Below are 16,345 nucleotides of genomic sequence, written 5' to 3'. Positions count from 1 at the left end.
AAGAAAAAAAGGGGCAAAAATTGCATGAAGGACGAGACGAGAGGAAGAGGAAGGAAAAAAGGATGAAAGTGAGAAGGATGAAATGGATGATGGTGGAGATTCAGATAAAAGAGGACAACAATTTAAAGTAGGAGGAAGGTGGGAGGGTAGCTGAAGAGCAAGAAAGTAAGGGCAGTGGGCAGATAGATGAGGACCGACAGGAAGGAGCAGTGAATTAAGTCGTAAGGTGGCAAGGTAAAAAACAAGGTCAATGACAGAAAGAGGGTAAGAGGACAAGAAGAGAGAAAGAATGAAGGAAATAAATCAGTAAAGATAGGAGGTGAAGGAGAAAGGTACAAGGGTTAAAATGGTGTAGAAAAAATCACTAATAGGGTGGATAGAGGAGGTTGGAAGAACATAAGAAGAGGAATTAAAAGGAAAAAACGAATAAAAACAGAAAGAAGAATTATGGACATGTAGAAAACTGAAAACAGAGAAGTAGAAACTAGACAGAAATGAGTAAAGAAGGCAAGGAGTAAACAAGGTGAAATAAGAGATCAAATGAACAAGAAGTATTAAGAATACTCATCTATGTACACAATATGTTTTCTTCTAAGTAAATAAAAAGAAGAAAAAGATAAGAAAACACGGACAACAAAGAAAATAAAAAAGACACAAACAGTTTGGTCGCCGGTCCTCCAGAGATGCCAAACAAATAAACAACAAATCCTCGGGATGTAGGGATGCAGATGCGAGAGAGATGGAGAGATCAAAGTATGTCTTTCCTCCTCGAGAGGAGTCGAGCCGAGAGGAAATGAGAGAAAGAAGGCGGGACCATTCGGGAGAATGAGGTTGGTGGAGCGCCAGCTTCGCTTGAAGCTCCGCCTCACTCTGGAAAATCCCCATTAGACGATTAAAGACTGAGCTCCGTTTGCAACTTATTTAATGCAAGGAAACAGGTTTGAAATAAGACTTTGGAAATGTGGTGCAGCATTTATTGTGTCTGTAAGAATGTTTATAATAAACAATCAAATATTTTACTTTCATTTCTTTGGCTTCTCTGCTCTCTGTTCTTTACGTTGTGTTGGAATTTCAAGAGGTTTTCAGTCAAATTTATGTAGAAATAACTTTGAGGTTCACAATCTTGTGTACCAATCAGTCACACATGCCCCTAAATATAACACAGTTTAAATCTAATAAATAAAATATAATGCTGTTATGTGTCTACGCAGTAAAGCACAGGTAGTTACAAACTCAGTAAGTCAACGTAGGGTTTCTCAATCATGTAAAAGTGGCAGAGAAACAGAGAAAGTCTCAGCAGAACGGCTGATCTTACAAAGGTAAAGCTACAGACATATAACACAGGTTGAACGCATCGCAGTTGCAGCAGATTGTGAGTTTGTGTGAGAACAAAGCATGAATGTGTGTGTCCTTTGCATTGGTCAGTCACACGTGTAAAGCCTGGCTATTCAAAGGCAGAAAGGAAAGCAGCTGAGAATACTGACTGTTAATGGACTTTGTAAGTATCACAGCTCATTAAGACATGAGAGGATTTGACAGAAGACAGTTTTAGCCTCATTCTTTCAGCTGCAGCATCTGTGTGGTTTAATGCTCAGAAAACAAGTCTAAAGAACAACTATTTTTTTAAATCAAATGCGTCAGCTTCTTTTTCTTTTGGCTCGCCTCTTTATGGGTTGCCATAGCAGATCCTCTGTCACACCACACCTCTGCAGTTCATCCATGAATCTTCTCTGTGGTCTTCCTCTTTTCCTCCTACCTGGCAGCTTCCTATTCAGCATCCTTTATCCAGTATATGCACCGTCTCTAAACCATACTTAGGTCTCACTATCATCTTGTAAACTTACCCTTTCACTACAAATCCCCCCTGACACTTGTCTCCACCCACTCCACCCAGCCTGCACTCTCTTCTTCACCTCTCTTTGCGACTGTCTGTTGCTTTGTATGGTTGGCCTCAGGTATTTAAACCTCCACTGCTTGCAGGCTCACAGTTACATCTGTCTCCCTGTCCTTTACACACATATTCTGTTTTGCTTTTGTTCCTCCACTCTCCAGAGCATACCTCCACCTCTCTCTTCTCTAGTCTCTCAATCAACACTCTTAAAGCAAACATTGTAGGAGTAGGAGTACTACGATTACAGATGCAGAGTCTATATGTGCAAATATGATAAAAGTACAGCAAAAAAGTACATATAGGTCCACTGTGTATCAAGACTTACATCGAACCGTTGTACATTTATCACTAATGCTCATCGAGGGAAGACTTCACATGCTTGTAAAAAACGATGAGGTCCTCCAGAACTAGTGACGCTATTTTCCAGAGAAGTGATTGGGCAGTAGATGATTTCGTACCTGCTCTAGAACATAATCTGGCCCTGAGCAGGTTAGGTCTGCAGCAGAAGTTAGCACGGTAATGTACACTGAGCTGCAGATCTATGTAAAATCTTGAGTTTATTATATTTTGAGCAAATATAGATGTAACCTGTAAAGGGAGACGAGAAAAAGAGACACAAGCACACACGGGGAACTTATTTTGCTGGCCGTTCAGCCATGTTTACTACAGTATTGTTCCCATCTACAGTTATCAGCACAGCTTGTTGAGTTCTTTTTTAACATCGTCATAGATATTTTCACCACTGGTTTATTTTCTGCTCGTTCACTCGGAGGATGTTTAAGCAGCATTATCAAAAAAAAAACTAAGAGCACATCCTTACAGACATACTGTACATACGACACATACAAACCAAAGCACACGTACTCATACACGCACGTCTTAGAATAGCATCACTCTGATATATACAGATATAGAGAATGAGTAAAAAAAAAACAAGAAAAAAAAAGAAAAACTATTTTCAGTTTTTACATCTCAATATAAGAGTCATACCAAAGACATGGCCACCAAGTGAGTAAACAATAGATAAATAGATATAAAACAAATACAAAAATAAATAAACATAAATACTTGCATTAATTGATAAAAGATGATTTGAGTTTTTTAACTCACTGTTTACTTTTAAACATGTTTTTTTGTTCAAGTCTATATATAATCAGCGCACCACTATTAACTGATAATTTTACCTCAACAACAAAGTACTGGTTCATTACCCAATCGGAGAACGCGAAAGCCCGCCCCTCAGCCCCGTGACTGGGTGGTTGACGTATGTATCGTCTGTACATTAGCCGTTAACATCATGTTCGACATGACATGATCACGTGTGACACAGAGTCACTGTTTTCAGCACCATTAACATCGCCATGACTGTCACCATTGTACCAACATCCACAACTTCAGGTAGGACACAGCACTGTCCAGATAAGAAAACTGTAATTATCAAGACTTTTTTTGTTGTTGTTTTTTCTTTTTTTCTTTAAACATTTGCTTTCCTGAATTTTTCGGACCACCAACGGCTGTGGTGTTAAAAACACGTAACAGTTTTTTTAGCATACCTGCAAACCTTGTTAGCATCAGAGCACTGCTTTACTTGCTTTAAACTGGCTACTACACATATCCCTACGACGCCTTCGAGGACTGGTTGTTTGCAGTGGAATTTTAGGGGTGAGGTTGCAGAGCCCCTCAAGTTTAGTTGTATGACACTTTCACATTAGCATATTATGGTGGCTCTCGTGCACATGTGACTTCAAGGGCTCTGGGGAAATTGGCAGAACCATAGACTGCATATGAAAGATGGACGTGGAAGTCTGCATTCATTCTAAAGCAGCCGACCGAAGCGAAGTGCTTGGACCAGTTTCCCATAAGACAGATCTACCGTGGCTCGGGACCTCAGGTCGCAAAAGGCAAAGATGACGACAGCCATCCATTTTTTATACACAGTCTTATAGTCGCAGCACATCCACAAGATCCAAACAAACATTGTGTGGTAGTGAAGTACGAGTAGCAGCAGATTAAACAGACCACAGCAAAAGCTTAGAGAAACCCGGTGTGCTAGAGGATGTTATTCAGGTACTGGCCAGGGATGATTTGGCTCTTATTTGTCTAATACAGGATATGTAACCACAAAGTACATCATTAACCATGATTGCTAAAAAGCAAGTATATAAGCTGCTCGTAGCGATTTGCTCTACCAACTGACCTAAAGTACACAAGAGACTGTAACTTTTCCTACGCTTATTCCTGCAAGACCTTACAATAAACTTGTGTACAATCGGCATACAGTTGAATTGAAGCCACACTAGAAACAGAAGCAGGAAGAAACTCCAAAAGTAAAGGGCACACTGCTCCTGTCTACTTGTAATCTAATTACAAGTTATGTTTTCCGGATATAATCTGTCAGGTGAGCTTTTTGAAGGACTACAGTCTAAATGTTGGCACAAATTCGTGGCTGTTTAATGTGGTATTTACTGTGACATTTGTGCCATACAAGTAGTTTTTTGTGCTTGTGGCTGTTAGCCATAAATATAGATCCCCTGAAGACTTGTCAAACCAGAGCAAGTGCACAAACATCTATGGGGTTTATGTTTCAAATACAAATGCTTGTATTTGGTGTGAAGTTGACGAATCACGTGTTCGTTAGACTCTGATGAAGACTTTTAAAGTCAACACATATTGTCTGACTTTGCCAGAAAGCTTGTAGAATAAATCATCGTTGTACTTGAAAACAGAGTGCCTTGGTTTTGTTTTGTTTTGTGCCATCCCCAGTCAATATCTAGCATCACTTCATAAATTGTATTATTATTTTTTTAAAGATCTTCCAATTCCAAGTCCTAAGGTTAATAAATCAGTTAAACTGGCATCATGAGCTGCTAGTCTTCATCACTGCATGGTGCACTAAATGCATTTTGAAAAACGCTTTCATCAACATACTTCTTAATATGCATCTGGGTCACATAATGTAATGTTTTCTACATCAGCTATCCTTAAAATAAAACCACAGCATAGGTTGAAGTATTTCTGGGATGGCCATAAAGATCAGATCACCTTAAATGCACAGACTAACCCTAAAGGCTTTTAAGTAAAAGGAGAAAGAACGTCTTTGAAAAGAACTTCAAAGAGAGGCTGCCGGAGAGAAAGCTGTTGTGTAAAATGCAAGAGGACAAATGCTGGCTTTGATGCAACTATTTTTTTTCCTTTAACTGTTCTTCCTTTGGGTGGTGTTGCTGACCCTGCGTGATTCTTTCAGCATCCAGCAGCTTCTAATTAATATCAACACATCCACACCTGGGAGCAGCAGCATTTAAACTTCGACCTCTGAAGCTGCTTACTGATCAGCTCTGCTGGATATGTTCAAGGTGTATCTTCCTGCTGCAGGTCATCGCAACAAGAGTTTAAAGGTGCAAAGAGGATTTCTTTGCCAATCTGTTTTTCCTTTCTATTCAACAAACGTACTGCAAATCTATCAGCCTTTGGGGGCAGGGGTACATAAGGATATCCAGAGCAGCAGCTAATGGATATCTGAGCCAGGATTTCCTGCTCTGTCCAGAAGTCTTTGTTTACTATTGCAGATTAATTTTAGAACTGATTGTTTTGAGATTGTATTTGCCAAAATTCAATCCCTTATTTGGTCTCTGGACAGACTGTTTACCTGTATGCAACCAAGGCCCTGTGCTAATTTAATAGAAGACCAACAGGACTACAAATTGACTACAAACAGAAAACAAAAGCATCTGCTTCCAGATTTCAGATTCTTCTTATTCTTATGCAGACATCAGTCTGAATTCAAATCTTCAGAAATCTTTAAATCAAAGACCTGATTGTGGATTTATTTTGTAAACAGCGCCACCTTTCACTTGACCCTTGCCAACATCTTGTTTCTGAGAAGAAACGGCACCTAATGCTGACTAGCTAGCTTAATAAAACATGAAGGTGCTTTGCATCTTTAATTGTTCGTATTCAGTTTGCTTTGAGCAAATGTCTGTTATTCACTGTTAAATGTATTCATCAAAGTAGTGTTGATACCGTAAAGAGTAATTTCTCACTGTTTTCTCTGAAAAATGTTGTTTGTGGAAACCTTCATATTCTACATGTTACGAGTTCTGAAAAACTTTGGATGAGATTTAGAATTTCACAAGAAAATGAAGCTTTTTCACTCAAAAGTCATTCGTCTAACTACAGCTTATTATAACAGCTTATATCTGACATCTGTATTTATTCAACTGTACATCACAGGCCTGTTTGTGGTGAGTTACAGCATGCCATATGGTGGGAGCCATGGCAGAAGTTGCCCACTTTCACATCCTCACATTTAGTCCTGATTTATTTTTTCCAGACGAGTCCTTTCTCGTGTCGGGCATTGACAGCGCAGCTGGGATGTAAACAGGGAGACTTTTGCTATGGCTGCTATCATAACACATATGGATGAGTGAATATATCACATGTAGATGTCAGGCCTACATTTCCATCATCGTGGTCGCATGAGATCGGAGCCAAGCGTACAAGATTACGTTTCTTTTGGGACACGACTGACGGATGGTTGTGAGGGACATGCAACCTTTTGGTGTCATAATTGGACACAAATTAGCAAATATTGTTGTGTTTTATTCTTGCTAAAAGAAATGCACGACTTTATATGCATGTGTTCGTCCATGTTACTGTGATTCTCAAAGTATGAAACATAACAAGTTCGCAATGAGTTGGTGATTGCGATGTTAAAAAATGTCTATTTTTTGGATGCAAAGCAAGATATCTTTGTTACCAAATGTCTGACAAAGGACTGGCAAATGACTTTTTTCAATTTAAGTCCCGACTTTACAAAACCAAATCACACCGAACCAAACTGATTGCATGTCCCATGCATTTCTAGTTTCCTAAACATTCCTCGGAAAGTCTCTGTTGTCTTTCTTGGGTCAAAGGCTCAAGTTCATGCAGCCGACCGCTTCTCAATTATCTCAAACTTCACAACTTAATTTCTTGCAAATTATTTTACTTCTTGTACTGACCGTGCAGGATAAAACAAAATCTAACACACCTTGGTCCCAGGATGAGGGATATTTTCCTTCCCTCAAAACTTTTAGAAAAAAAAATTCGAAGATTATCCCAGTTCAGCATTACTCCGCTGACTTCCCATGGCTCATTCATGCTACTTACTCCCGGACTGCTTTGGTCCCAGATTGCGCTTCACATTTTACAATCAAGTTTTGACAGCCTCTCAAAGAGCTGCCTGACACACAGCATCTTCTTTTCGTGCTTCTCTTGGCGTAGATAGTCCTGGGATGAGAACTGATCTCAGGCTGAGCCTTGGTCCCAGACTGCGTTTATAAGTTTAAAAGCCACTGTTGGCTTAAACAGTTGTCTCATATTCCAATACCTCTTTGCTGCCCATCATGCTGCTCCTGTACTGTATCCGGGGGCTGATGCCTGATGTGGTCTCCAGAAGCAGAATGGTCTTGCGCAGACGTCGATCGATAAAGTGCGCATCCCATGCTGGGTATCGCTTTCTCGGGAGGTCGATCCGGATCACGGGTCCCTCATGTGCACGAGATGACGAGGAGGTCCTGTGAAGGAGTGCAGGAGAGGAGGATGGGGAGGGACGTACCTGGAAGACAGGCAGGCAACTGTCTCTGTCCCTCTCCCTGTCCCTTTCTCGCTCCCCGGGAACTGGCTCCCCTGTGTCTTTAGTCCTGGGCAGAGTCCTTGGAGGACTGGTAATGACTATATCCGTTTGGGATCCTTGTGATGGAGTAAGGCAAGCATCAATTACTCCCGCCACCCCTCCTGAACCTACCACGCCCTCGTCAACACATCCTCCCCACTGTGAGCCTAGAACAGGCCCATCTGGGTGCAGCCAGCAGTAGTACACCAACATGAAGAAGGTTCCCAGGGCAAAGCTGCAGGCCACCAGACATACAACCACCAGGGCAGAAGAATCGGCCGTTTGTGGGTCACGGTAGGTGTACCAGGCGGCAGTCAGCGCCACGTTCTCAGCCAGTGTCACAGAGTAGTAGACAGTCATACGGAAACGGCTGGGGCCCTCTTTGACATTGAACCAGCAGAAGATGTAAATGATGCCCACCACCATGTTGTAGATGATCTCCTCCCACTTGGACATGCAGAAGTCAGTCTCACCTTGGATAATCCAAAAGGTCATGACACACCTGGAAAGACAACAATACAGCTAGTCTCAACAACAATGCGCACGGGCCTTATAATAAGATATGATATGATATACAGATTCTTTTGCAAAATTTCAATTAGGTTGTAATAGTATTTTATAACTTTCCACTCTTTGAAAAGGAAAATAGATTAGCCCAGAACATGCTTCAGAACGCCAACAAAGTGGCATAAAATGTTTCTATGTCAAAAGATTATTTTAGGACCCTACAGTCAGCTGTTAGAAAGCTAATGCTAGCCTATGTGTTAATAAGCTACTGTAGATAACAGATGTACATAAGGAATCTGCAAACATAACACATTTCTTAACTTATAGACACTGACATTTGCAGTCAGTTTTGTAGGAACTGAGTTTCAGTTTATTTGTCTTTATTGCCCAAGTTTTAAAATTGAAGACAATCATGATTCCCACTGGAAGATTGCTAAAGATGCTTGTGATCCCTCACACTTTTCCTCTAGCTCCCCCAGCAGAACCAATTATGCAATCATACAAAACATAAGAATCTAGAAGACTGGCATGAGATTCAGTGCTCTCCAGATAATGCCCCAGTCAAACAGCCCTGGAGACCATCTGGCAACCACTGGTCACAAGAGATATATAGTGCAGCCATGAAAACTTTGTTGCAACTAGCAGGTTGCCATTGTGGTCAGTAAACACCAACTGGTCAGCAAACAATTGTGAACTACTCGCATGCAGTAGTGTCTGAAAAATGTGCCACAAACTGGAAACAGAGACTGTTCGCCTTCAAAATAAAAGTTCCTGATTTTGAAATCTGTTGGTTGCACAACTTTTACTTTCAAGAGGAACATTTACTGTCTCTATTTTCCATCAAACGTTTTCTAGTTTTACAACAGTTCTGAGAGTAAATGGCAAATGTTTGCAGACATGATGATGTCCTCCATGCAAACTACAGGTAAAGCACCCTGTTTGAAACCATTTTCACAACTGCCAACAAACTCCAGCAACCACTCACAAACTGGTTGCCCATTAGTCTCTAGGTCTGCATAGCTGAGGGCTTAGCAACCTTTTTGGCGAGCTTCTCTGTTTTCTCTGTTTACAAGTTTACGAATGGCAAATACTTGTAATTCTAATGACCAACTAACCTTCAATTAGCATCACTGTCAGGATATACTTTGTTTATAGAACCAGTATTGGAAAGGCTCAAAATCACCAGAGCTGTCAAAATACTAATGAGATATTTTTGGACTGTTTTTTTTTACTGTAAACTTTGTTTGTGAGGCCAATAGAAGTGAAATTAACTCAGCTGTTGACATAATTCAACAGAAATCCACAGAATTTTGTCTTTGCCTTAGAATTGCAAATTACTGTATCCAAGTGATGCGAGCGAACAACATGCCAGATTTATTTAAGCCTGCAACAGCTGATTTTCTGGACAAGCTTGCAGCTGTTACCGAGCACTATTTTGTTTCATTTGAGCGATTTCTCCATAGTCCACAAACCAGTGTCTGACATCACAGAGGCTATGTTCATCTATTAAATAAAATCTGCGCACTTCACAAACATCTGAGGGAAATAAAAGGTCTCTTCAAAAGCTGACTGCTTCTCAGTGTACACCAGCTAATTGCAAACTCTGACTGCATGCTGTTTGGTGCTGAGCAGGATGTGAAGAGAGGATATTTAAAGCTTTGTTACTGAAAAAAGCTGTGAGAACAATCACAGTATGAGAGCAGTAAAAATGAACCAGTAAAGTCGTGAGCTGAACAGCCAAACAATGCGATGCAGCTCGCTACAACGCCCCGAAAACCAAGGGAGTTGCACATTCAGGTGATAGTGCTCTGTAGGGTCTTCACCACAAGTAGCACCTTTCACATTGTGCCATTGTTTTCACATTTGATTTATATCAGTAATATAAAAATATTGATTATAGCTGCCTTGAGTACAGGAAGTCACAAATGAACACTAAGACAAAGGGGCAATACAAGACAGATAACATAAATCTCTCAGTTGTGCCTCAAAGTACATCCCTAAACACAAAGCGATGATATCAGGCAATCCATTTCTAGAGATTTTAATGAATGCTCCTGGCACAGAATATCACATCTAAGCCATTTAAAGTAGAGCGAACACATACAGAAATGCCCGAATGCAAATCATCGCTGGGCACGAGATAAAACGTTAAGACTGACCTTCTCCCTATAGAAGGCTACATTCTTTCAGCACCAATTTGCTAAACCTGCTGTATGAATAATTACAATTAACACTGAAAGTATTTTATAAATTAGCCCCTGCTAAATGTCCCTGCTTGGGGGAAGAACCTGTAAAGTGTGTAGGAAGCTGTTTTCTGCGATTTAACAAGCAAGAACGAGCAGATTAAAAAGGTTTATGTATAAAGTCTGTGAAGGTTCTCAGTCATGTATAAAGGGAATATATTTACCAAACTTGCTCTTTATATATTGTATTACTTGACTTTCTTTAGTTTGATTTTTGTCTACGTGCTGTTGGAATGCAAGTTGACTAATATTACTGGAACAGAGTATGGATTTCTCTCTATAACAAAAAAAAATGCAGCAGGTGTCTAATTCTTCCCATTTGGGGTCCAGATTCTTAACATCAGGTCACATATGGCGCACCAGTGGCTGACGATGAATATGCCGAAGTAGAGCTGGAAGACGGAGGCGAAGAGAGCAAAGGCCACGGTCCTCGCCCCAATTGTGAAGAAGTGCCACAGCATCTGGGCGATCACGGCCTTGTAGGACATGGGCAGCTTGTCGTCGCGGGAGTCACGGAGGACCTTCTGGTAGGAGGCGATCATCCAGGCCAGTGAGACCAAGGAGGCCGAGGCAGATAGACCTGGACAGAGGGGGGGAAACATAAGAGGACTATAGTTATTAACTTGACTGAATAGCTCATAATAAACAACACCAGTGATATTGTTAAATAGAATTATAAAGCTACCCGAGCAGGGAGATTACATGCTGCAGAGTGGTAGAAAAGGGAAAAAAAACCTAAAAGTGGCATTTCAATTTTGACCTTGGAAAGAGAAACTTTAAACTGCATCCTAAATTTGGATGTCGCAGTGTGTAGATTGTGTGGCGTGCGGATGCAGAAAAGAGTTTGAGATGTCAAATAAAAGGTGAGCCGTTTATCAGGCTGATTTCAGAATCCAAACAAAATCAAAAGCGCAAGCAAATTGAAATCCAATAGTCACAGGAGCATCCCGGGAATAACACGAGGAGCCTCAGACAGCCAAAGTACGCTGACTAAACAGATGACGCAACAAAGGGAAGCCCGAGGCTACACGCAGAAGGCTGATGGGGGTCTGAACACAGGAGGGTAACGAGACAGCTGAACATAATCAAGAGGCACGATGTACAACTCACATCGAGATGCAGCTAACTAGCAAAGGAGAGTAACACTAACCAGAATATCAACAACCGACGAGAAATTAACAGATTGAAGCATGAACACCGAACAAGGCAAAGGAAGGACGACAACAAACACAAACAACTAAACGGCGAGAGGAGGCTAGAATCACACAACTAAAAGGCTTCACTACACTGGACTAAGAAACACAGACAGCACAAGATCAACTTACAACAAAGGATCAAAATCACTATCAGGGATTCTTCAATGTTAACTAACAGAGGTCATTTAAATTGCCCCGTGTGGCTCAGTAATGTGGTCAGGTAATTGTAAGCTGATTTATTGCTTGTATTATGAAATGTCTGAGATGTGGTCCGTGAGTTCTGTAACTAAGAAAAAATGTACTTGATAAAAATGTGCCTTCTTTTCTTATCAAGGTCTTCTTTTAGTAATGCTGCTGTATTAGGCGTCTGCTTGGGAGTCCAATTTTGAAAGCACACTGAATCTCTCCCGGTGGGTCAAGAGTCAGATCAAATAACTTCCAGCTTTTAACTTGAATTTAAGTTTAGGGGAGAAAAACAAAGTCCCAGCGATCCAAATTGTCAAACGTGGAGACCCAAGACTGCGGCTACAAGCACTCAGCTTTGGTGTGAGTTCGTGGTGCACACTCTTGTGAATGTAAATGTAATGATGCTCGTCAGTGACCTGCAGCGAGGAAAAATGCAGTTTAGTCTATGTGGAGCAGCCAGCTTCTCATCACCAGTACTGATCCTTGAGATCTTTGGTGAAATCAGAGATAATCACATACATGTGCTGAGAACAATGAGCCGTCTACAGACAGCTGCACTGTTTAAACTGATCCGGAGGAGCACAACCAGAAGACCTCACAGGGGAGGTTGCCCTTTTAAAATCAGGTATGGTTTTGCCTTTTTTTAGTTGGAGTCAAAAAGCTTTAGTCCCAGCTTTAATCCTTCAGGTGGGAATACATGTGAAGTACTAAGAACCATCTCACCCTACAGTAGTATGGCTTTCGTTTTTTGAACATCGATTGTTCCCCGAGCTTAAAATGTGTTTATTTATTTCCCGCCGTGCTGAGTGGAGGCCTGCTGGAGCATTTCCAGTTGTTTCTTTTTATTTTAATAACTCTGTCATCTTCTAAAGTCAGTTCTTTTTTCTCATTTTGATTTAGGCAAAGGTAAAATGTGTTTTATAACTACTAAGTCTACTAGTGATCTCAATCCATTCCCACAGTGAGTCCTATAATCCTGAGGATCGACAAAGGAAGTCCTGACGTCTGGGATCTCTTCATGAGTCTACTGTATGAGGAAAGGGACACTCCCAGGTTGCTAACAGAAACAGGAAGCTTAGAAAGTCTGGGATTACTCCAGGATTCAGAGCTGGAGTTGTTCAAGTGATCAGCATAAGGAATGTGAGAGGTTTGGACAATAATAAGGATGAGATTGGTGAACTTACTGGGAATATGGCTGAAACCTTTCTCTGACATCTGGTTTAACTCCACTGACATAAGGACAAACACAAAAAAGGGTTAGGGTTGCTGGCTGTCAAATTTATCTGGACTTGAACCAGTTTCTACTGAAGTCAAATAATCATTAGCCCGCACATGTAACTTTCAGGCCTGCTGCGAACCGCCCAGAGCACAGTTTAGCATATTAAATATTCATGCGTGTTAATCATGCAGTCTTGTCTCAAATTAGCCGTGAATCACACTGAGAAGGCATTAAAATGTGAGCAGAGAAAGAGCGGCACCGACTTTGCATTTGATTAATCTGAAGATTTTTCTAAAATATTTCTCTTAAAAACTGAGATCAACCTTAAATAGAAACTTTAAAGTCGACTCGGAGGCGCAGAGTTTGAACTGGTCCTCAGCTGGAGAGCGCCATTTTTTCACAAGTCAGAAAACTTATTGTGTTTAAAATCTCTTTTAACTTTTTCACTTTTATTCAATTTAAATGCTGTTGCACATGTACGATTTTCCTAGCACAGCAGGGACACAAGTGCTAGGCACATATTTTTGTTTACATGTGACATGTTTCTTTGGTATTTAATATACTTTTTGTCTTCAGTTTTGCAGTGTTTGTAGTTTGTCTCCTTATTTCTAAACTTGGCTCTCTTTATGCATCAGCTTGTTTCGTCTAACACGAATGGAAATGGGGGGAAATGGCTGAAACTATTAAAACACCATCAAGCGTTGCGAACAGAAGCATTCTCGGCGTCTGTGCGGCTTGGTTGGAAAATGGAAAATATCGTAACAAAACAGCAACGGTTTTGTTCCATCTTTGAACAAAAACAATTTAACACAGACCAGTGGCAGGCCAGAGAAACCACAGAGTGTTTCCTTAATGAGGTCTGATTAAAGGAGAGAGCTGTCACTCCTTTACTGTACAGCCTGCTTGAAACAATATGTCTCAAGAGGACTCAGCAGCATTAAGAACAGAGAAAATTATGGGCTACCTTCACCAGACAAATGTTATATATGTATTAATAAAGGAAAGGGAGTTCTTTAAACTTCAAACCTCTGTCTACTTTGATTTGATATATGAGTCATTCCCCTTAAGCTGCTTTAATTTTGGAAAGGAAATGATCTCCAATGAATTTCACAGAAACTGAAACATCTGGTATTGCATGAACTGAACTCTTTGGGTTTTTACATCTGTGCTATTTAACATAATTAACATTATTGGAAACCAATGTTTCCAAGAGTCCTGCTTGCTGTCTTTGATATCATTCAGCTGCTTCAGCTGAGAGGATCTCGTCCCAAGTTTATTCGCACTTCCAGTCAACCATCTTGGACCACAGCTGGAGATCCACTCTAACATGGGCTCATTTAGAACTGCTTTATATGTTTCAACCTCTCAAGATTACTCAAGATAACTTGAGTCCAAGGCTGTGGAATCCAGCTGTAGGATGAGAGACTCGCTGGAGAGACAGCAGATCATGTCGTTCAGTTATTTTACTTTACTGCACTTTTCCTGATGGGAGGAAACTACTTTTCTCAGCTGGCTGGGTAACATTTCAATAACGCCCTGAAAAAGTTGGATGTTTTGGTGTATTCACTTAGGTTGCAGCCACCATGACCGTGACCTGGAAGAAAACCAATGACACGATTCGTTTTTTCAAATTCTAAGATGTTGGAGAAATGTTTAAGCGTTCTTTATTCTATGTAGTTTTTGTTGGTTTTAAAGTGTCATCAATGTGATGGAACATTTTATGATTGTGCCCTTCTCTGTGTGAAGCTGGCCTTACTGATGTGTCCGTGGCATCATGTTTCGTCTTTATACAGTCTTTATAAGATCGTAATAAGTCAACTGTACAAGCCGTCTTTGAATGGAAGGCTCTGACTCGATTCTTTGACCATGGCGAGTTTCTATAAATGGTTCTATTATTTGTTGTCAAAAGCCATGCTGCCATGTTCCTTATTTGTTCTTTTACCCCTTTGCAAATTAAAACTGCAAAAAACAACAACAACCTGTTTGTGTGTAAATCGATTTGTTTCAGATTTTAGTAACAATGTCAGTGATCAGTGGGTTCATTTAGCTAATGTGGATTCTGGGATCCAAACAGTGTCTCTAATCTCTAAAAGTTGAGAGAGCCAAACGTTTGACCCCAGACCATCTCCCCCGGGATTTCAAGGAACGGATGATGTTGTCTATAAACAATGAGAGATCTGCAATGAATCGCCTAGTGGATGGGGATGCAAAAAAAAGAAGAAAAAAAAAAGATTGTTTCCTGGGATAAAATCACAAGGAATTGCTTTCAAAGGGTGAAAGCACTTCAGGATCGAGTCTTCTTCGCTCTCCGGACTGCCCAGGTAATTGTGGCCAAAAAAATGGTTTGGAGTAGAGATTAAACACAGCAGATAGAAACAAAATTGGAAATTTGCGAGCATGAAAAACAAGTCTGATAAAGAAAACCCCCAATCTGAGTGGAGTGGTACATTTCATATTAAGGGAAAATATGGAGATGGAGCTATCAGTGTTCTGGAGGAGGAACATTGATCATGTTAGAGTTACTGTAGCTGGAAGAGAAATAGATTAGAAAATAAAAGCAAAAATAAATAAGTAATCGGAAAATCACCTTTTCAAGATCACCTGTCTACAAACTGAGATGAACTTAATCCAACCGCAGCCTGTTCTCTCAATCAACAATTGCCTCCATTACTGTAGCTGATAAATCACAACCAAATTTATAAATCAGGTTAGCAACGCAGCAACTATCCTGAAGCATAGCTTGAGAAAATACACCAAAACATCCTTGCAATAAATGAACCCAAAACAAAGGGAATTATGACTAAACAGTGACAGATGCAGTTTGTTACGCTTGGAAAGCTCAGCATTTGGAGGAACTGGGACCAGCCAATGTTTGGGATTTGTCCTTAACAGATGACTTGAATGATTAATTGGCTACACCGACACTCGATTCGTGTGACAGATAAAATGATAATGGATAATGATAGTGCAATGATGGTGAATCTTCTCAGCTCTTCAGTACTGCCGGCACTGCAGGAGCGTATGTATGAGTGCCCACATTAAAAAACATGAATGCTTTTTAACAGATGGTAGGTCAAAGTAGACAGGGATATTTGTGTGTGAGAGCTCGGACATGTTTATCTCTGAGAGGAGTTTCGCTTTTAGACTATGAGATAAAGGATGTTTGGTAAGGAGGGACACAAAGGACGGTTCGAGGTTAAAAAGCATCTATTATACATTTCCCAGTTTTTTCACACATACTGCTCAAAATGTTAAAGCTCTCATAATAAACCTAAATAAACCCACAAATAACGCAGGCGTGTGTATGAATAATGCCTGAGAGCCAAAAGGTTTGTTTTTTCACAGTTCTTCCTCATCCTTAATATGAATGATGTCATAAAGAGTGGTTAAACCTAATACGGTCGTCTCAGTGAGCACAGCTCTGGCTGTGAGCACAGAAGCCACGCCCAC

The 16,345-nt window shown here is 40.5% G+C and overlaps 1 protein-coding gene across 1 annotated transcript in view; it reads right to left on the bottom strand.

Annotated features, from left to right (window-relative positions):
- Positions 1 to 2,683: 2,683 nt before the first annotated feature.
- LOC102297110 (XK-related protein 7) overlaps positions 2,684 to 16,345 on the bottom strand; it is a 104,325-nt gene continuing 90,663 nt past the window's right edge. The window contains exons 3-4 of the mRNA XM_005931100.3: positions 10,655 to 10,874; positions 2,684 to 8,046 (exon numbers count right to left, since the gene is read on the bottom strand). Coding sequence (XP_005931162.1) covers positions 7,233 to 8,046; positions 10,655 to 10,874 — 1,034 coding nt within the window. The 3' untranslated portion in view covers positions 2,684 to 7,232. The remainder of the gene's footprint in view (positions 8,047 to 10,654; positions 10,875 to 16,345) is intronic.

This window comes from Haplochromis burtoni, unplaced genomic scaffold, assembly GCF_018398535.1.
Source record: "Haplochromis burtoni strain Fernald_Lab_line unplaced genomic scaffold, NCSU_Asbu1 Contig_138, whole genome shotgun sequence".
NCBI classification, from domain to species: Eukaryota; Metazoa; Chordata; class Actinopteri; order Cichliformes; family Cichlidae; genus Haplochromis; species Haplochromis burtoni.
Note: the sequence above shows the minus strand (reverse complement) of the source record. Positions and strands in the feature narration are given on the sequence as shown.